Source organism: Gavia stellata, chromosome 20, assembly GCF_030936135.1.
Source record: "Gavia stellata isolate bGavSte3 chromosome 20, bGavSte3.hap2, whole genome shotgun sequence".
Lineage (NCBI taxonomy): Eukaryota > Metazoa > Chordata > Aves > Gaviiformes > Gaviidae > Gavia > Gavia stellata.
Genome location: NC_082613.1, coordinates 15,320,976 through 15,342,981, shown reverse-complemented (window position 1 = coordinate 15,342,981; position 22,006 = coordinate 15,320,976). Strand labels below are relative to the sequence as shown.

At 48.0% G+C, this 22,006-nt stretch overlaps 1 protein-coding gene across 1 annotated transcript; it reads right to left on the bottom strand.

Annotated features, from left to right (window-relative positions):
• Positions 1-4,937: 4,937 nt before the first annotated feature.
• LOC104262492 (perilipin-3) lies at positions 4,938-9,245 on the bottom strand. Its single transcript, XM_009818866.2, has 8 exons — positions 9,178-9,245; positions 8,497-8,641; positions 7,544-7,739; positions 6,622-6,704; positions 6,131-6,386; positions 5,728-5,927; positions 5,464-5,592; positions 4,938-5,351 (listed from the first exon to the last, which is right to left on the bottom strand). Exons 1-8 carry the CDS (start codon positions 9,243-9,245, stop codon positions 4,938-4,940), a joined length of 1,491 nt encoding a protein of 496 aa, XP_009817168.2.
• Between the last annotated feature and the right edge of the window lie 12,761 nt (positions 9,246-22,006).

The following is a 22,006-nucleotide window of genomic DNA, read 5'->3' as shown; positions in this document are numbered from 1 at the left end:
TCTCACCTTTAATCCCAATCCACTATTTTTCCATCCAGCCTCTCACCCACTCTCTAGTTGTCCCCAGCCTTCCTGGCATCTCATCCTCTGGCTCTCTCCCACCCCTCTCATGCTTTCCCATTCCACCTCTCCCCAGCCATAGTCTCAAACTCCTTCACACCTTTCCCTCACTTAGCTTTCCCAAATAATTGCCTTTAACAATTTCCACACCACCATGCCTTCCCCTCTAAGGGGGTAGGATAGGGCATGTGGTGGGGGCACATGGGGAGAAATGGGCAGGAATCTGCCCATCTACCAGCTTGGCCAGCCTGCCTCCTGCACCAAGCTCCCATCAGAGTTTACGAAGCAAGCATAGCACAAACAGACAAAAAGAAAGTATCAGTACTGAGGACGGCATCAAATCCAACCACATCAGCATTCAGCTTGTTAATTATCCTCCAGATCACCTCCCCTCCAAATTCACTGCTGGAGAACCTCAAGCCATTGCTGAATGTGAATAAATATGAGAATCGGAGGGAGACCAGGAAGTCAATACTGCAAACTAACTGCTTCTGCAAATGGATTTTCATTACCACAGGGGCAGGCGCCAGCGCCCAGAAAACACCACAACAAGGGTAATTATTTGCTGGCAGCGCTCTGTATTCACAGAAGGTGCTTTGCCTTGTTTGCAGCAGCAAAGGGCAGCTGAGCTATCGATCAGGTCAGACGCCTGTCGTTCCTGGAGGCATCAGAGGTTTTAACAAGCCACGCAAAGACCATATTGGAATTGTCACAAGTTCACGCTTGGTTTGTAAGGCAATTTGAAGCAGATTTATTGGCCCACTTCCCTCCTCTACCATCCACAAGGTACAGAGGGAAGGAAAGCTGTCCAGCAAAGAGTTTTGCCAGGACCTACCAGAAGAGGTCCCTGGCAGGAGCCTCTGGAAGAAGGAAGGGTTGAATGCTAACACCAGCAAAGATTTTAACTGGAAAAGCATTGGTGTGCTTCAACTGGGAGTACAGGTCACTGCAAAGTGCTGTTACTAAAAGGACCTATGTCTTCCTCCAGCAGAAAAATGTATATTCTCAGGGGCTCCTAAACACACCCTGGTCTCACCTGATCATTTCAGGTTAGCACGATCCAACTCAGAGCACAGTGGAGCCCCTCCTGGTTTCTCTCCCATGCACTGAAGCACTTTGTTTCCTCCTTGAATGCAAGGAAAGGAGGTGCAATAGGAAAGAGGTGGGGATGGGGAGAGTTACAACAGCAGAGCACGGGCTAGAGTGCTAACCAGCAAAATAAAATTCCTGCCTGCCCATGTTAGACAGTAGCAGGAGGAAGACCTAGCAGAGTAGGTCCCACAATCTAATTCTGCTCCCACCCTGACCAGTCACCACATCCTCATTTTTCAGCACTAAAGGCAGAAATTTCATTCAGTTTCCACTACAAATTAACTCCAATAAGATTTGAAGGTATTAAAGTTCCCCAACCACAGGGACTTAAATTCATACAAGAATTGGAACCCAGACAGCTCACACCTGAGAAAGGCCCCAGCTACCCAAGCTGCCCTTCAGGGAGGTCACAAACTTTTTTAAGAATAGTGTTATTTTACAGCAGGCAATAGTGCAGCTTTTGCAAAAGGGGTATCAGTGTCCAAGAGTGTCAAGAAACACAAAAGTGAAAAGGGGAAATTAAGCTCCTTGCAAGTAACTAGAGAGCTTTTGCCTTTCAGTACTTGCTAAGAACTTCAGTTTCCCAATCTACCGCCTTCATGACAAAGCGGCTTGGGAAACTGTCCTTAAGCAGTTACCCTTGCCAGTTAGAGGTCATAGTAACATGTTGGCTAATGCCTCCTAACTCGACTCATGAAAAGATGACAGCCTTTTGGAGTGATGCCCAAGGTAGCCTTCACCCAATGCCAGCACATTCCCTGACCTAAAAGTCAGGCATTTGAACAATGAACGGCAGGGACTGAATAAAAAAAGGCAGAAGTACATGAACATGAGAATTAAATAATTAAAATGTTAAGCTAACTGGCAGAGGGGATGAGGTGGCATCTACCAAGAGGGAAACAAGGAGCAAGTGCCCCTATGATTGCATTTAAAATTCAAATCAGCCTATAACTGAGCTATCACATGTAACCACAGCATAAGCAGGGAGGAACAGCAGTAGGGGAGGGTAAGATATAATCACTTGGGCTATAATTATCAGAATCAAGGAACACTACATCACTCCCAAGGGCTACTAAGAGCCAGAAGAGACACCTCAAAGCATGTCTTCCCTGCCAAGCTGTTTGTCTAGGGTTGTCACATTACCAATGCATTTCTTATTTCTATCCAAAATGGCTCAAAAATAAGTGTGGCTAGTCAGACAAACAGGCTTGAATAAAATAGAGAACAATCTGGATACCCTCCCAAGAGCTCAGATGAGTTTCCGTCTTAAACATTGCAGAAAGCCAGACCACTTGTCATTCCCAGTTCCTTTCCACCTTTATCCTCCTGCTGTCTCTGCAGCATGGATGAGACCAGAAAAGGAAGAGCAAATAAGAAGAAAGTCAAACTATTCCCAGCCATGGCTAGTCTTGGTAAGGGTTTTGCCCTTCATACTTGGTTTAACATCTCCATGATTCCCTGAATCTCTGGAGGTTAAGCAAGAGGTAAAACACACACAGAGGCTTCCACTCAGCCTCTTCTTCTCAAGTGGAGCTTTAGGAGTTTCCATGAGACAGTCATTTTAGCCTGTTGTAGCCCATGGGGACTGTAGCAGCAGAAGACCCACAAAAGCCTTACAGGCGCTGGGCTGTCCTGCACCAGCTCCAGAACAGGGAACCAGGGAGACCCCAGCCACACGCAGCATTTAAGTTCCCAGCTGCAATTTCAGAGGGGCCCATGGGTTGTGCACAGGGTCCCAAGCTAAGAGCTGACAGTAGTGTTTTCAGGAAACAGATTTAATCAACAAGCAAGGATACACCCCAGTGATCCATAGGCAGAAGCAGCTTGGTTTGCTAGGATAAGCACTATATCAATATAGATCAGTTGTACTTGATATCAATTTGTCAACACAGCACAGGCTTGTCTAGCTATTTCTTAAAAAGCATCTTAACCAGGCAAGTTTAAAAACAGGATTCAGACACTCCTAGGTAGCAAGGTGCAGCTTTGCTATTGAGACAGCAACATATAGCATATGCCCTACCAAGCAGCAGGACTAGCTCCAATGCTGCTTACAATTAGTGCCCCACTTCCCACCCCACAAGTTCAACTATAATTACATTAGGCAGACTGGATCTGCCTCTCCTCAAGCTCTTTGCCAGAGAGAAATTGCTTGGCACTAATCAGAGAGCACACAGCAGAGAAATGACCCCTGCAATTTGTCTCTCAGATCTCAACAATAGCTTGGCCTGGCAACTTAGGTTGGATTATTATTTTGCTTTCAACACAAACTAGTTGCTACATGAGGAACACAGGTGGAGAGTTGTCCGATAGCCTCTCTGACACTCTGAGCTCAGTGAAGTTGGATCCAAAGCTTTACTATATCAGGGGGTTGTGTTGCATCAATGGAATAACTGTTGCCAAAAGCAAAGGACCACATGGTCCTGCCACAGTACAGCACTAAGCCATTACACATAGTAATGTAGGATTATGAATGCTGTTCTAACAACACTCACTTCTACATGAGAGGAGGGGGAAGTTTACCTCTTCACATCTATACTTGCTCTCCCCAAGAAAACCTCCATCCTCAGTCTCTGTTTCTGACCTCCAGAAAACAACAATTTTAACCATCTTTTAAAAAAAACTCTAAGTCTAGAAGCAGCAGTACTCACGCTGAGAGCAGATTCCACTTCTTTCCTTGAAGGCAGAATGACAAAGAGCAGAGCTTTGCATTTAGAAGTTCTATAAGCATTTGGTCCATCAGTCTCAGCTACATCACTGTCTGGCAAGCCTCAAAGCACCGGGCCGTTGGCTGTTCCAACTCTCTGGAAGAGGGTCAGACATGGCAGCTGAAGAGCTCTTAGCTCAACTAAACTATCTCCTGGCCAGGGGAGGTCAGTGCTGACAGTAAGTATTGTCACCTACACCCTAACAACTCTCCATCAAGGAGTCCACATCTCTCCCAGGCAGCCACTCCTGCAACACACTACCCCACCAGACTGAAGGCTTTATCAGGTAGCAGCAGACAACTACAGGAGGTAATTAGACCTAGAAGGACTAATGACAAGGGATGTCAGGAGCCTGACAGCTCCCTACAGCTTCTCCAAGCATGGGGAAGTGCCAGGAAGGCATATACATGCCTCCAGGCTTGGGAGTGAGAAGGAATTAAAACTTGGTACTTCCCAGGACAGTACCAGGGCTTACCAGCTGCAATCCTTACTGTACCACTGACTGCTCACCAGTTCTTGTATTCCCTACTGCACCATCCCACATCAAGGACTAGATAATGGGTAGGAAGAGTACAGTTCACATGTTGAGCAATACTCACTCTTGCATTCTCTCCAAGAGAGAACAGAGACAGTAAGTGTTTTTGCATGCAGTAGTTTTATTTAAGCAGTTATGATTTAGTACAAGCAGCTTCTAGGAAGGGAATTCTTTACACTATATACTAGCTGAGGGTTTAAGACCAACAGCAATCACTGTATTGAATATCAGCAGTGCCTGGGTACACTGATGAAAGACATACCATGGACAGCTTGCTAGGGAGGTGGGAGCACTGCAGAGCTTCAGCTCTGTTCTCCTCCTGGCCCAGGGCTCAGCCACTATTTCTGAAGGCAGCTACAAGCACTTAAGAGTGGCCCTGCTACTTCCACCACCTTCCTTAGAAGCATCTAAGGATTTATTTACCAGTACCCAATAATCATCCAAGCTGTGACAGCTCCACCCTCAGCTGGAGAGTGGAGTTACACAAAGCCAAGACCAAACCCTCAGACTCATTCCAGGCAGCCCTGTGCTCATGGCCTTATCCTTTACATCAGGGTGGTGGAAGCTTCCTGATCCCCTGCTCCTGCTGTCCCTGCTTCCTTCTCCTGCAAGGGTTCCTCCTCCCGAGAGGTTTCCACCTCCTCTTCCCTGGGGGAGAAGGGTCCCACCAGCCAGGACAGAGGTGTGTTGTTCTTCAGGTAGTCCAGCAGCTCCTCCATGTACTCCCGGATCACAGCCAACTGCCTCTGGCTCTGGGTCAAGACACTGCTAGGCAAGTCCTGGAGGGAGTTTGCTGCTGAGAAAGAAGCATGAAGCTCCTCTATGGTACTAAGAGATTGTTTCACCTTATCCTGAAGGCTTGAGGGAAGACCTTGGATTGCAGACACTATTTTACAGCAGGTGATTTGCAGCTGCTGTGTGATACTGCATGCCATAAGCAGGGCCAGAGACTCCATCTCCTGGGAGGAGGCAGGAAGGAGAAGACCAAAGGAGTGAGTTAATTCCAAAAAAGATTTTAAAAAAAAATCAAGGACATGCCCAGAGCCCTTTTCTTCCCTCCCCAAGAGGTACCTCTGGCTCTGCAGAGCCTTCATCTCCACTCTCTTTGGAAGACTTCCTACTCCAGTCCAGCCACATCTGGTGTAGTTTCTCCTGCCCTTCCTGAAGCTTTTGATTAAATCCTTGCTTAAATACTTCAATCTGTGGCAGGGGAAGATAAGCATGTCAAGACAGATATCTCTGCTGGTGAAAAAACACAGCTCTATCATAGCTATGATATTGAGCCCAAGCCAACAATTTGATCCTCCTCCTGCCAGGAGAACAGGCTCTACCTACCAGTTCAATGGCGCAGTGAAGCTGTGCAAGGGCCTCCTGCATGCCCTGCCAGACCTGCTTCATTTTTTCTGTTGAGCGCAGGTAGGCAAAGAGGCGAAGTTCATCAGAGAGAGACCCCAACCGCACAAAGTACCTCCTCTTCTCCTGCTGCTCCTTCACAGACATTATGTCTGCACCCTCCTCAGACACTGCCAGTTTGGCTGAGGAAAGAGACAGTATCTGTAAGGGGCTGACCAGAGATGCTTACCAGACAGAGCAACAAGTGTCAGGAGATCTTGGACTAAGACCAAGGTAGCCTCCAGCATGGCACTCCCCATTCCAGAGTAGCGGGGTGAGGAATGGGGCTGACCACCCCCACTGTAATGGTTCCCATTACAAGTAGTCACATACACTGTTTCCTTACCTAGTTCCTCATTTCCAATGGGGAGAGAGGTGTCTTCTGTTCTCCCCAGCACAGCTTCTGCCCCACTTACAGCCATCTGGCCCGCTCTGGAGTCCATAACCATCCCCACACTGCTGGTCACTGCAGACCTGGCAGTCTCCACACTGCTCTGAAGAGTGTCCTTAGTTACATCTACCACCCCCATCACTTTGCTGCTCACAGCATCCTTTGCATCAGCCACTTTGGATGACACCAGCTCTTTTGTTTCAGAAATAATCTGTGGAAGATGAGACTTATGTCAATTGGATCATGTAGTGCTCTACAATTCTGAACTGCACCAAGAGGACAATTAGCATAGTGTTTGCTAAGTATTTACTCCTGTAGGAGCTTGCACTATGCACCTAGGGGTGGTTTGTTCCTCATATGAAAGCCTCCTTCACTCCCAAGGTTAGAAACCCTACAAGGACCAGGTCCCTCTGCCAGCAAGGGACAGCCCAGCTTTTGATTCTTACCTGGTCCACTGGCTTTTGAAGGAGTGGGAGCTTTTCTCCTAGTTTATCCAAGCCCTTGGAGGCATACTCACTTGCTGCAGCAACTGGGGGAGAAAAAAAAGTGTCAAAACTTGTGAGAGGGAATTGCAGGAGAAACAAGTCCTACCTTCCTGACCATGTTGCTCTGCAGGGAGCTTAGATGAAAGCCTCCATCCAAATCACCAAGCCAGGTGTGGTGTTGTAAGCTGGATTTGTAGACCAGCTTGTCTTAGTCTCCTCATAGATCTATTCACTTTAACAGCAATCAATATATACTTGTACAGACATAACCACCTACATGGGACAACCCCCCCCTGCAGCTTCTTGAGCTCTTAGCTACGTAGATGGTTAGCCCTCATTGCTGCCCAAGCCTTCCCATCCCAAGGATCCAGGATCACATAGTAACCAACAGTAGGGAGATGCCCACTCTGGGCTTAGAGTGAACTCAGGCCTGTCACATGGACTGTTTTGTCAGATACTTGCTATTAGGAATAGGCCCTCTCCCTCCAGGAGTTTAGAGCTTCTTCTCAGATGCCACAGTCATGTTCAAGGGCCATGGCAAACAGGACCTTTAGGTGTAAGAGTCCTCCAAGAGGAGGCTTCTTCCTGTTGCCACCACAAGCCTGTAATAATCTGACTATAAGCAACTGCAACCTAATACTTTAGATCTTGCAAGATCAGCTTTAGGGTAGTCAGAGTCAAGTCCTGGTCCTCCAGAGAGCAACACTCCATCACACTACTTGGACTAGGACTCAGCTTTTTAGCCTTACTTGTAAGCCAGGACTAGTTCTTTTAGGATGGCGATGGAGAGGCACACTTCCATATCATAGGGCTCCTTCCAGCCCTGGGAAGAGCCAGACTCCCTCACAGGCAGGTGCAAACCTATCCTTCCACAGGGGATTACCATGAGGCTCCAGCGTAGTCAGAACTGGCTGCACACAGCTGGCTGTGGCTTCAGTCACACTCTTCACTCCTTTCTCTGCTGCATCACACACAGATCTGATGTAAGGGTGGCTCTCCTTAGCAGAGGCATAAGCTGTAGAAACCATGTCACTGGCAGAACTGACCAAGGTCAGGTTAGCCACCTGATTTACTGCATCCTAGAAGATAAAAAAGCTATGAAGCTTACAAACATGACACCAAACTTTCTATGCAGTGGTGCCCCAGAACTTCCTCTTATGTTTGCCTGTTCAGGTCACCTAGTCCAGCTGAGGAAGCAAGGCTTGCCCTGCTTGAAGAATTGCTTTAAGATCTGCAACTTAATTGAGAAACAAGCTGTGGAGCATTGACACTTATCAGTTGGTCCATTCTAGCAAGGTCTTCCTTTAGTGCAATGCTACCCAAGGGGCAGCTGAATTTGTGGGCAGCCTCAATACTTCTGGACCCATATCCAGCTCCAATTCATTTAGTGTAGCTATTTAATAAGCCAACCCTCCAGGAAAAGTTTCATCAGAACAGGATCAGGTTGGTTTTAGGTTGACTGACTTTACACTCATCTGCAAGAAGCATGCTGCTGGTCTTGGGAATACAGAAAGTGCAACAGGTTTCAGGACTGCTGAAACATGGGAGCCTTTCCACAGAAGCGTTGCCTGCAGCAAGCCAGGGTCTTGACTTCAGAGTTAGAGAAATACATCTCCTAGTCAAGACCAGGCTATTCTGCTTAGCCTAGGAGGTTACTTACAGGGTCTTCAGGCCTACTCCTTCTGCTGTGCTGCCACCCACACTTCCAGAGAAGCTGCAGGGCAGCTGCCTGAGCAGAGGAAGCCTCTGTGGAGGCTTAGCTGCCCCCAGCCACAGCAGACCCATCTCCCCACACCCAGGAGCTGCCACGCATTACCTCTCACATGGAGCACCTACCTGCTGCTCCTCTTCCTTCACCTCCAGAGAGCTCTTGGCAGCTTCCTCTTTGTCAGGCATAGCTGAGGCCATTGCCACTGAAATGCATTTAGTACCATGGTTCAGGAAGAAGAGAGACAAAGCAGCTGGTGAGCCTCCCCTCTGACTTCATTGAAGGGAAAAGTTCCTTTAGTGCCCATTAAGGGAAAACCCCAAAAGTGAGCCTCTTCCCCTTACAGGAGAAAGGGAACTGTGCTACTTGCAAAGCCACTTAGTATTTAAGTTTCACATAGTTTGTATTATCAGATGAATGGTGAGAAGGTCTTTCCACACCCAGGAAAGGTCTTATCAGAGAGACCATAATGCTCATTATCAATATATTTAGAAGAGACACCTGGTACCTCCTTTCTCCCCACCAAGGTTTAGAAGAAGTCTTACATTAGAAGACCTAATAACAGCAGAACTAGGAAAAAAGAATAAACCAGCTCAAAAGGCTGCTTTACTGCTGTTAGTACACCCCAACCTGAACTAACTTTTCAGTCAAAACCAGCACAGGCTGCATTGAACCTTCCAAGGCAGAACTACGAGCAACCTTAAGTTCATTAAGACTCTGCAATTAAGCCAAGTAAGAAACATCTAAACATGAACCAGAAGCTCATAGAACAATCACAGCCTTAACACCAAAAAATTTGAGAAGAGTACCTTTTTTGTCCTGCGTGAGGTGAGCAGATGACCAGCAAAGAAGAACCAAACACCACACCATACTCCATCCCCCCTGCTCTGCCTTTTTATACTGGCTGGGGAAGTGGGGTAAGGAGGGACCCTCAGTGACTGACAGCTCAGGGAAGCAGCAGACAGGAGCCAGTCTCTGTCCTGGCCAATTAGAGGTAGAATGGGGCAGAGATGGGCCCTGCTGTGGCTCGTTAATGACTCTGTAATCAGGCAGGTACGCGTTGCCCTGTGTAGAGGAGCTCCCATCGGAGGCCAGTGCTCCTGCAGAATGAGAGAGGCATTGCTGGCACGGACTGTGCACCCACTACGAACTTGTCTCAGATCACACCCCATCTGGAAATGGCAATCAGTTTTGTTTCTCTTTTTGATGGGGAAACAATAACCAGGAAAGAAAAGCAAATATAGCAAAACAAATCCAGAGAAGGACTTCACACCTAATGTGGGATTCCTATCACTTTTATAGCTGCTAGTGCTTAATGTTTAATGACAGAAGTAGCTGATCAGCTGCTGCCTAATCTTAGAAGCACTGGAACTCAAGTTTCTCATCCTGATGTCCCCAGACAGCCTGTTCTCTCTACATCTTCCCCAAAGGCCCGCAGGGTCTTGAGCGTCCTGTGCATAAGACTGATTAGTAGCCAGGTTAGACCCCCTCTGCTTGGGTTCAGTGCGTACTTGCAGGGCTGATCTGACTCCTGCCATCCACCTCAGACAATCCACTTTCCTTCAAACACAATTGCACAACAGCCCACTGATCTTTGCAAGCATTTTGGGAATTGCAGCTTCCGTTCACACCTGTGCTGGGGGTGGAACGTGGACACCCAGCAGCCTGGGGGAGGACCAGCCATGGTCCTTCCCCCTCGGCAGAGCTTCGCCTCCCTGCAGAAAGACCATTCCGACTGACCGGGTCTCAGACCATGCAGGGACCTGCCTTGTGGTGGTGGGCAACGTGAGCGGGAAGAGGAAAGCCAGCAGTGCCTGGGTCCTGCAAGGACTCTCCCTGTGTGACTTTAAAATACAGAAGCATTGGAAATGGCTCTTCTTTAATTTACAGAGGAGCAATTATACAGAACAATCCATTCCAGGAGCAGGGGGGTTGCCACAGATCTGTGTCTTGGGGCTGATTTTCTCCAGCTTCTCTGACGATAAATGAAGATTGGCTCACACTGTGTCCTTCTCTTCAGAAGAGGCATTGCCATGGACCCCTCTCCTCCTGGGCCACCTCTTCACCTGATTTTATTGGGATCTCGAGGCCCTTGATGTTCTGTTAAACCTGAAAACAACTGAGCAGTTCATATATTATATGGGAGAAGGAAAAACCAATAGTCACACGAATACACACAGAACACGGCTCTTTGACACATAAAGAGAAATAAGGGCACAGTGATGGGGACACAGCAGCTGATCAAGGACAAATCGCTGAATTTCATTTGACAACAGTGGAAAGGAGTGTTACAGAAGAGCAACACTATCTCTCCAAAACACAGCACAGGGCCCAGTTTTCATGTCATCGCAATTTGGTGAGATCTTGCAAAAAAGAAAAAGTTAAATTCTCCGTACAGTCCCGGGGCAGCCAGCCTGGGAAGACAGCACTGTCCGTACGGTCAATGATTCAGGCAGTTGGGTGCAGTCCCGTTGGAAAGCTTTGAGTGGGAGTGGGATGTTTCAGGTATCCTCTTAGTACCCTGACCCTGCTAAGGGTCACTGCTTTACTTCTCTATACATGCATTGTCCAACATTTCAGCAAGCCTGCTATTGAGTGGGAGTTCAACGCTGAAGCTTTGCAGGATCAGGGTTGATGTGATTTTGGTTTGCTTGCAGGAGAACACATAAAGTGTTTGTGTTACAGCCTCCATTCAAAGCCCCAGCTCCTCAAATACAGTGTCTGTCATTGCCTTCATTTAAAAAGAAAATCAGAGGAAAAAACTATGAGTAGGTGGCACCAGTGTAACATCAGCTTGGATCTGCTCTGCTGTTACCTGCCAGAGGAATCCAGATCCCGGTGGCAGAGCAGACAGGACTGGCATGCACCCACGCATGATGTCAACTAAATTACCTTCCTCCCTTTCCAGTATTCATGAGCTTAGCCCCATCCAGCATCCATTAGGATACTATGGCAGCTGCAGAGCTTTATCTTAACAGCCAGTTTCCCCGTGCAGGGAGCAGCCTGTTCCCTGCTCCCGCAGCAGAGCAGACACCTCAAGGCAGCCTGTGTCCCACACCGTCCTGTGCAAGCCCTGTCTCTCATGTGCATGGTGGAGGACAATGTGCAGAGCCCCAGGAGACCCGCCATATGAATGAACCAGCACAGCCCTCCAAAACCAAAGTTACGTATTGTGAAATAGCCACAGAGAATATGTTGGATGGCTTCCTTTCATATGAATCTGGCAAGGAAAACAAAGCAAACATGTTAGCCCTGGGCAGCATCCCGATGCAACCCACACACTGCCTCCCCAAACATCCCGCATCCCCCAGCCAGACCTCGCAGCTTGGTATGATGACATCTGGGCTGCAGAGACCTAGAGGCTGCCATTTTGCTGGGCTCATGCTCTGGGCAGAGGGTGCTGGGTTACATGTGCTGCCTCCACACTCCCTCCGAGCAGGCCTGGGAGCAAAGAGCCCCAACAACCTGCCCCGGGCACTGCCCAAGGGGGAATCCACTGTTTGCTCAGAGGAAGCCCTCACAAGCGCTCAGCATTGGTGCTGGGGTCCCAGGAGCAAAACAAGAAGTTGACCAGCTTGGCAGTGAAGATGCACTTTCTACAAGAGACGGTTCAAAGTTTAGGGATGGTTCAGGTAGAAGCAGCTTAAGACAAGACATTTCTGTCTCTGAGCCATCCTCTTCCTCCGAGTGGCCTGCTGAGACCTTCACCTGATGAGGTGAGAATTCTCATTCCAGCTGATGGGACTCCCCCGGGCTCACCCAGGACTTCCCTGGGAATGACCACAGGCATTTTTTGGTCCTGCTTAGTCATCTCAAGGCTTACATGCAGAAAGAAGTGGCTCTGCACAGCTTACTATGGAAGATGTGGCAGTCACACCATGTCATGCTGTCTTGATGATGATGTGGAGGCTGGTGGCTGTTGGAATAGAGGTGACCAAAGGCAGGATAGTTGCACATCTCACCATTTTTGCAAAGCATGAGTCAAAAGTGTCACAAGTAAGGTATCAGGCCCTGGCTCAGTGTACAGAGAAGTGTCAAACTGCCTTCAACACCCAGAGCCATAGAAGGGAGGTCCACCAGGAGTGAGGCCAGAAATGATAAATCACAAGAGTCTGGAAGTCCCTTATGACTGTGGTTGGTTTAACTATTTACTAAGCACCTCCTTCTATTTTGCTACAGAGCCTGAGAGTCTTTGTATTTACAGAAATGCAAATAGACAGGCTAAATTGTGCTTGTCCTGCACAATGTCTGATGTCTGCGAAGGCAGCCTTTACCAGGCTCTGGACACAGCTGCACACCTGAGGGTCCCAAGTGCCCATGGCTCGCACCTCATCCCTGCTCTGGGTTAGCTGTAGATTTGGGCTTCTGCTGCCTCATCATGTGTCTAGAGGAGGGACCAGCCCAGTTGAAGCCCTGACAGCCCAGAGGAGCACACAACACCTTCATCCTTGTACCTGACAGTACAGGTGGGACCAACATGTGACATAGCAGCCTTCAGAGTCAAACCATGCATTTGGGAGTGCTCAACACTGCCGTCTGAGGGAAGGGTTGGTGTCTCCAGCCGTGTGAATAGCTGCACTGGGGGCGCAGCAAGGAGACGTGGCAGCGGGTGCCAGGGCTGCAGCTCCCCACGTGGAGCACAGCTGCCTGCCGTGGGTGTCGCAGGGGACCCGTGCCGAGCAGCTGTGTGGCACACTGAGAAGAGCCTCAGGTCTCAGCCAGGGCTTCACAGGCTTCAAACAGTGTCTAACATTTGCGTTAGGTCCCTCCTAGAGCTGGTCCTGGCACTAGGAGCCAACTTCAATGATCTGACTGCTATGGGAAAGGTCGCAGCAGCCGTGTTCACCCGCGGTGGTGGCAGTGTCTGCCATTGCACACACACGAACGTGGTGTGGAGCAGCAAGCGTTGCTGGAAATGATGCTCACGCTGTGTTACAAAACACACTTCCTTTCAGCCCTGTCCTCAGTAGGACACCGAGCAGGACTCCTGCTGCCGGAGCCTGATAAAGAAGATGGCAGATCTTTACGTGGCACAACAGTGGGGAGCAGGAAAAGCTAAACAAGGGAGGAAAACAGACTTTAGCCAGTCCTTTACAAACACAAAACAGCTACCCTGCTAAATCCAAACAACTCGAATGAAACAGAGATAAAAGAAAATCCTTCCTAATGAGACGATTGAAAATAAAACTGACATTTCTCTATCTTTTCTCCTTTGGCTATAAAGCCTGAAAGGGAACCCAGGCAGTCCTTAGCTTGTCCTGAGGCCACCTGCACTCCTAATGCACAGCGCAGTGGCAGAGAGGAGCAGGGGGTGCAGGGGTGGGATATGGGTGCAGGATGTCTTAACCCCAGGGGGACAGGGGGCAGCTCTGGGCAGAGCAGGGGCAAGCAGTGGCCCCCACCTCGCTCTTTGCCTGGCAGGTGAAGACCCCCTTGGCCTGCAGAAGGCATTGAATTCAGCTCTCCTATAACCTGGATTAATTCTTTAGCATCAACAGGTATATAGTATCACTGCTTGTACTTTTGTATGAAGGTAGCATAGCTACCGGGTTTTGAGAGGAATAAATATGTGCTGAATACCTGCCGAACAAAACCTTAAAGATATCTAGAAGAAAACTTTTTGACTGGATGTTCCCAAACAGACATTGATTTGGTTGCTTCCATTTCGTCAGCAATAGTTATGGGCATGTGTAAAAGCAGTTTCATGTTCCTAGATAACATTATTGAGGAGCAATAAGATTTTGCGTTATATAAGGGGCACTTCATTTCTAAGTTTGCCTGAGGTGCCACAGTCCTTCGCAGACCAGGTTCTGTGTGTCTCTGTACCAGTTATCTACAGGTCCCCTTACATCCCTGGATTCTGAACATTATGAGTAATTCAGTTGCTCTGATGATGGACACTAAGTACCAAAGATTCTAATTTTTACACTGAATATAAGACATTAGCTGTGGTTTGTCAAGAACATTTAATGGTAAACTCAGTGTTAGAAAAAGGAAAAAACACTGTTGAATGGCCCTGGCTGCAAAAAGATCACAGTGTCATGCAGTTTTCCGGATGATGAGCTTGGGTGATTATGAGGCTGCAAAATAAGCCTGTTGTAATAGCCATGAAACTGCTGGCAAGCGTGATGCTGGAGGCTAATGCAGTAAATCTGGAGGTTCTGACATATCATCTCTTGTCAGAGCTCGCTATCACCATAATAGAGAACATGAGAGCAATCAGAGTCTAAATCCTTCTGTATGTTCCCTTGTGCCTTTTCTTCAAAAGAGGAAAAAAATCCTCCAAGTACGAACTGTCCTCCAGACAAGCCCTGAAGCAGTGGTAAATGTCATGTCAGAGGATCCATCACGGCAGAAGGCCTTGAGGAAGCAGCAGTGTTTGTGCCATTTGCCTGGAGGTCTATCTTTCACTTTCTGTTTTGGGCTGACAGCAGGATTCCTGAAATATGCCATCCTCGTGCACCAGGAGCCATGCAGTGGCTCCCACCACTCGCCTCTCATCGCTCCTCACATCCTCAGCCATGAATGCCACATGTGCAGCAGAGGCAGTGTATCAGGGGTAGAGCCCACGTGGGGTCTTGTGTTGAGTAGAGGAGTTAGAGTGAGTAGGTCCTCCATTTAACACAGCTCCTGGTAAGGCTTTGGATTAGAGAATCACAGAATCATTAAGGTTGGAAAAGACCTGTAAGATCATCAAGTCCAACCATCATCCCAACCCCACCATGCCCACTAAACCATGTCCCGCAGTGCCACATCCACATGTTCCTTGAACACCTCCAGGGATGGTGACTCTACCACCTCCCTGGGCAGCCTCTTCCAGTGCTTCACCACTCTCTCAGGAAAGACATTTTTCCTAATATCCAGCCTGAACCTCCCCTGGCACAACTTGAGGCCATTTCCTCTTGTCCTACCACTAGTTACATGGGAGAAGAGACCAACACCCACCTCACCACAACCCCCTTTCAGGGAGTTGTAGAGAGCGATGAGGTCTCCCCTCAGCCTCCTCTTCTCCAGACTGAACAACCTCAGCCGCTCCTCATCAGACGTGTGCTCCAGACCCCTCACCAGCTTCGTCGCCCTTCTCTGGACACGCTCCAGCACCTCAATGTCCTTCTTGTAGTGAGGGGCCCAAAACTGAACACAGCATTCGAGGTGCGGCCTCACCAGCGCTGAGTACAGGGGCACGATCCCCTCCCTACTCCCGCTGGCCACACCATTTCTGATACAGGCCAGGGTGGTCAGACTAATAATGGTTTGTTTCCTCATACAGGGACAGAAAGGCCCTTGGTGTCTCGAGCTGTTCATGCAGTCTTCTCTGCCTGAAGTGAGTCTCCTGAGCATGTTTACATGAGAAATTGAATTTTAAACCCATGGAAATGGGAGCTACCATTGCTTCCAACCATCTTCCAGAGGATGAGCTTCATCCCGCTCATCAGTACAGCACAAACCTTCAGAGGACCCCAGACTCTCTCGGGAGGGGGGCTGCTGCTGCTGTCCTACACCCATCAGGTACACCAAGGCAGTGAAGGATCGATCCCAAAACCCTGCAGGTTTCCCAGAAAATAAAGAGATGTTAATGTTTCTGTTCCTGAGCTTGAGCTGCCGTGCAGTAGGAAGTCAAGCAGCTGGATCTCCTTCTTAACTCCCTTTAGCTGCCATCAGAGGAAAGAAGTACCAGTTACAAAGAGACAGATGCATTGGCCCGACAGCACCTGAACTCCTGCAGAAAACCATGCAAAAACATACTGACTTCCAAGGAACTGCTCCTATCCGCTCTTGCACCCTCTCTTTACAACTTGTTTTTCACAGCTCTTTTTGAAAGCAGAATGTTTTGTTAAGCCCCCTTGGCAGAAAAAAAATCTCACACAGAGGTAGAAAAGAGCCAGCAATTTCATGTTATGGGTCTGCTGCTGTTAGTCACCAAAAGGCATGTCCTAGTGCTTTGTGTCATGGGGGAACAGAGACTCTCTTCCTGGAAATTGCTGTTCAGATCCTTTGTAGTATTGACCGAGCCTCTCTGTCTCAGGAAGATGTAATGAATGTGATAGCTGTCAGCCTGCTGCGGAGTTTCGCATAATTGCTGTACAGCCAAGTTTCAACAGCTGGGTAGTTACGGTGACAACTACCCCCGTTGCCTTGGCCGAAGCTGCATAGCACCCGTGTTTGTAAGGAAGACAAACAGTCAAAAACAAGGGGGGACACAGGGAAAATGAAAGGGGGGAGTTTCTGATGCCTGGGATCACCCATGCCAAACTTATTGTGGTTTAACCATTAATGTTTTTTCCCCTCTTTTAGCAGGGGTGAAGTAAAGGGGGACGGGATGAGGTAGCCAGAATGGGCATTGGCTAATCCTTTTGCCCACAGTCAACACAATTAATGCAGAGACTAGGAAGCTGATGGTGGTGAACTGAAGCGGAGAATCCTCTGCTGCCTGATCACTGATGGTCAGTGGGAAAACCAATCCCTCTGGCTGGAGTCGGTGCTACAGAGACCGCATCCAGCTCAGTGGCAGGCTGCTAAAATAGTCAGCACACTTGAGGATGGTTCCCCTGGAGGTAGACTGACTCTGAAGGACTGGACAACTCCAAGCATGCTGCTCTCAGGAGGAAATCAGCATTTTTTTAATGACAGCATGGGTGTTGTTGGCCGAATTGGGTGGTGTTGGCAATTTGGGACACGGTTTAGTGGGCATAGTGGTGTTGGGTTGATGGTTGGACTTGATGATCTTAGAGGTCTTTTCCAACCTTAATGATTCTGTGATTCTGTGATTCTGTGAAATGCAGTAATTGGTTGAGCAATATTTGGTCTTTAGAACTGTGCATCACCCATCAATAGGTACAACGAACTGTCCCAATCTGGGGTAGGACAAGTCAACACGGCAACATTAATACAACAGAGATCCAAAAAATAGAGACCTTCTTCCCATCTGCTTTACCTTGGACCTGTTGAGTGTGTTGCAAGTGCTGGTAAATCCCTATAACTATGATTTCAAAGAGACTAGGGGGAGGACAGAGAGCTGAGCCTTGCTTGGGCAGGCTGCCTGGCCATTTCAGCTTTTCCAAGGTATGAAAGATGGTGGGTTTTTTGTTTTCCTGGTGAAACTCATCTTAACCACACTGGACAAGGAAGAAAAACACACAGCATTACAACAGCTAACCTAGAAATGAACATCTTTTTAATGCTGCTGGATCAGTCTGGCCCTGTTCTTCACACCTGGCCAAACTCTGCATGAGGTGGGCCTGTTTCCAGTAATGATTCTGCTCACGGGTTACAGTGGATAAGGAGGCCTATGTGAAGCACTGCATAAGAGTCTCTTCCTGCACAAGGTAAGAAAAATATGCCTGTCCTCAGGTGTGCTGTCAGAGTTATTCAGGCTATTGGCTCTGTTACTGTGGCAGAGCCTCTTGTTGGGAAGAGAAGTGGGTTGGGAGGATCGGAGAGCTGCATTGAGCTCAGCTGGGAAAGCCAGCACCTCTGAGAAGGAGATGGCGTGGTGCTCCCGTGAGCTGAGCGTCCCTGCACAGGCAGGGATGGCAGGTCAGGGCTGTCTGTGGGTTGGCAGCCAAGTTCTCAGCACTGCAGGTGGGTGTTCATATGTGCCTCTCTGCAGCTAAAACCTTCTTGGGGGATGCATGCTTTTGTTTGTGTGTGGCTGGGGGGGGTCTTTCTTCCTATTCACTGCTAAGATGACCTATTGCAAAGGAAAGACACTGCCCAAGGTGGGGACAGGGAGAATACAGGTGCTGCTGTGCTGGGAAGGGCACAGGTTGAGTGTAAATCCTGTACAGAAGTTACGGAGGTAACTCATCCAACAGGTCCTGACAGTCTGCTCCGGTTAGTGCTAAAGAAATCAGTGAATCAACCGACTCAGTTAATCTAAGAGGGTCACAGCTAACAGTTTATTCTGTCTTTGTATGACATGGCAAGCATTTGCACCGGTTGCAAATGAATCACTGTTTCTGTGCTCGTTATTGCACTGATGTTTGAAGACCACCGAGCTATTGTGGAAGAGAAGGGCTCCAACCAAGGCAGAGGAGAGCCTGCAGATGCTGTATCCATGACGACAGCTCCTTCCACTTTCAATCATTCGACACCAATTAGAGGTAGTCTTCCCAGTGCTAATGATGGGAATAGGGAGGCCGGAGCACTGGGCTGGGCTTGGGGACTGTGGGACTCTGTCCTCAGTTCAGCCAGCTGCCTGCGGGGTGACTTTCTCTGAGGCTGGTGGGCTCTGTGTCTCAGCTTCTCCATCTTTAAAATGGTGATCATGATTTTGACCTTTTTCCACAACATGCTTTGTGATCTGCTGTGAAAAGTGCCAGATGAGAGCTAGAGATTACCGATAATAAACTCCACACTTACCATTAGAAAGGCAGTTCCTGCTCAAGTCAAGCCACAGTCCCCTTAACCAGAGAAACAGAGTTTCTCTGTGCAGATCTGGCCAGCACCAGTTTCCAAGTCCTTGGATTTGCTTCCCTCCAGGAGGAGGAGGCACCTTCAGTCTCTCATGTGGGGATGTGCTTACGCAGGAGCTCGACTCGAGCATGTAAGCAGAGCTGTCAGGAGGACAAGCTGGGCTCTGCTGCCTGTCAAATCTTGTTCCTTCCCCTGAGACCTGGCTGAATAGAGACAATGACTGTATGAAACAGATGCCTGTCCCCTGAGAAAGTGTCACCAGCTGCCTTCCACCAACATCTGCTTTAGCTGGACCGGGACTTCCAGGCAGGCTGGACCACAGGGCAACTCCTAGCTGCAGCAGGCAATAACAGGTTACCCGCAGGAGACCATCCAGACCCCTCCAACAGCATCCTTGGCTCGGAGACTGACGCCTGGCTAACTGTGCTCGGTTTCAGTGTGGAAAATGGATCTGGAGGACCTGGACGATGCATGTGCAAAGAGGGGGTTATTGCTCTTCAACAAAGTAAAATAGGAGGTCTGGATGCCCCTCTGCTCTACAGCACACTTGCTTAGCTTGTACTGACCTCTTTCAATCATCTCTATATCATGCGATCAGCAGGTAACCTAGGCCCAGTATTTGAAGAGGGTGCCCAATAAACAGCCAGAAACACCCTTCAGAAATATCATTTGAAGTCCTTCCATAAAAGAAACTGGAGCTTGAAATATGTACAGAGCACGGAAGAATAGGCTCTAGCAACACATTTTGAAAACCAGTGCTTTAGGCAATCTCCTTAGCAGTTTATTAGATGTTTTATAAGTGTCGTCCTCAGCTCCAAAAGAAATAATACTACTGATTGTGTCAGATACAAAATAATTTCACAGCCTTTTTTGTCTGCAAGCTCTCCAATTTCAATAAATCACATGCCCTTCTATGCAGCTGAAGGAATCCAAAACCCATAGTACAGACAGCTTGGCTGGCAAAAAAAAAAAAAAAATAGAAAGGACACCAGGGCTATCTTTTCCAGTCAATACTTTGTTTGCCTTAGCAAGTCGGGCACTTGCTGAGCTGTGATACCTTCTTATTAGCACGGCTGAGCGCTCTCTGGGATCCCAGGAGGAGGTGTTAGTATTAAGCATGGAGAAGCGTAATAAGGGAATCAGCACATACCTGCACGTTTCACTGGTCTGCAAAGTAGACTGGTGTCCCCGAGAGGTGCTGAACATCCCAGCTCCCCTGGGGCTGGGGTGGTGAGCTCGTCGCCCTGGCAGTGGAAGCTATGGCATGATAGATATGCCTTCAAGCAGAGAAGCGATTTGCACGCTTGATGTATTGGGGGAGTGTTTTAACCAGTGAACTGTGGGAACGAGTAAACTCCCTGCAAACACTCCTATGCTCAGGACAATTGTCCTTGTGGATGTAACCACACCTGAATGATTGCATCGATCCACCAGGAAGAGCTTTCCTGATAGCGACCTCCTTGGGAACGGCAGAGATGAAGCAGGGCAGAAAGGACACAAGTGCATTTGTGCCTTCCAGCCAACAACACACCCATGAGAGGTTTGCCTCTTTGATTTTAAAGATGGAATACTGTATAGGGGAAGTAGCAAACTCATTTTACACTTCTCCCTTGAAATGGTTGGTTTATTTCTTAAAAAATAATTGCAACCCAGGCTAGAGTTATTTGAAATACTCAGAAACAGCCACTAAAAATTCACATTTCCAGGAGTCTTTTGAAACTCCCTGTTGAATTTTCACTGTGGGTGATGGGGGAAAGGTCCTAGAAATGACTGTTTTTTAAATAAAAGAAAAAAAGATGCATCGAAAAGAGCAGAGAATAATGAATCTTCAGTGCTCAATGCAGTTACAGACCATGAATAAATAACTTGCACTGCTAGATCAGTCTTCCTCTGTTGATTGCATTCATCTACTCTTTTTGTTCTGAATAATAGAAAACATCACTCCAGACTCTTGCAGAAAGTAGACTAAGGCCAACAGCTCTCCAGCATCAAGGTTCAGGCCTCCATTGGTCTGTAGAGCACTTGAGTGGGATGATGGCCTCCTCTTCTGCTCCTCCTCCCTTGCCGGTGCTCCCTCCCGTTCAGTCCAGCTCGTTGCACATGCTGTTTCGGGATGGGGTAGTTAGAGCTGCTCCATCTACATTGGTGGATGAGAGAGGACTCACCCAAGCCTACATAAGGAGAAACATGAGCATGTGTGTCCCTTGACCACACGTGGTCCCCAGGCAGTGGGGTTGATGAAGCAGGTTTACATCTCATGACTAATTACAGATCCTGGCTGAGCTTTATCTGTGCCCCAGCCGATTCTCTGGTGCCTGCTAGACTTTGAGCTCACACAATGATCTTTCCCTCAGTTAGGATACATAGACTACCTTTTTCTTATTCGGTTGCCTATTTTTCCACATTTTGTAAGAATTTAATTACCTTTGAAACCTCTTCCCTGCTCTGTAAGATCTGATTGAAATTTAGCCAATGAATTCAGAAACTGCAGTGCAGGGACAATTTAAAAACCCAAAGGAGATAGTTACACTGCAATGTGAAATAATATATAATCCCTTTGAGTTTAATTTATCCACAGCACTTACAATTTTTCCCTGTAAGTTAATTGATGTAATTTTGAGAAATTTATTCCAATCCTTTATGTCCCTTCTTTTTTCTTTGAACAGCCTGAAGTACCTGGCACCACCTGATACGCGTTCCCCCCTCAAGACCTGCCAGAGACCCCACACCAGGCAGAGCGACAGTCTCAGCTCACAACCTTTTCAGTGCGTCTACAGAGTAAAAAATGCAATTCAAACGAGAAACAAAAGGTCAGAAACCAGAAAGCATGCAATTAACTGAATTTAAATTTTTGTGTGTGAATATTTAATCTCTTAATCATTAAAGTTGTACCTGAACCCCTGGGCTTTGTCACAGAAGTAAGTGGGCAACTCAAGTGTAATGATCTTCTTTGGGACATCTTCATCTTCCACCTGGGTTGTTCCCACTGCACTGCTCAGTGTCTAAGCTTTAGGTCTGATCTTGCTTATTCCCCTGACATGAGTCGTGATAAACCCCTGTAAGGTCCCTGTTCCCTTCACCCATGGCCACTATCTCCAGGGATGGTAGGGAGCAGCCTGTCCTTCACATCGATCAATCCTAGGCCATGGACAGTGTGAGCTTTTTCTTTCTAGTAGAAAAGTCTCCCAGCAACTGCAGGCTGAGATTGATAAATACGACTGG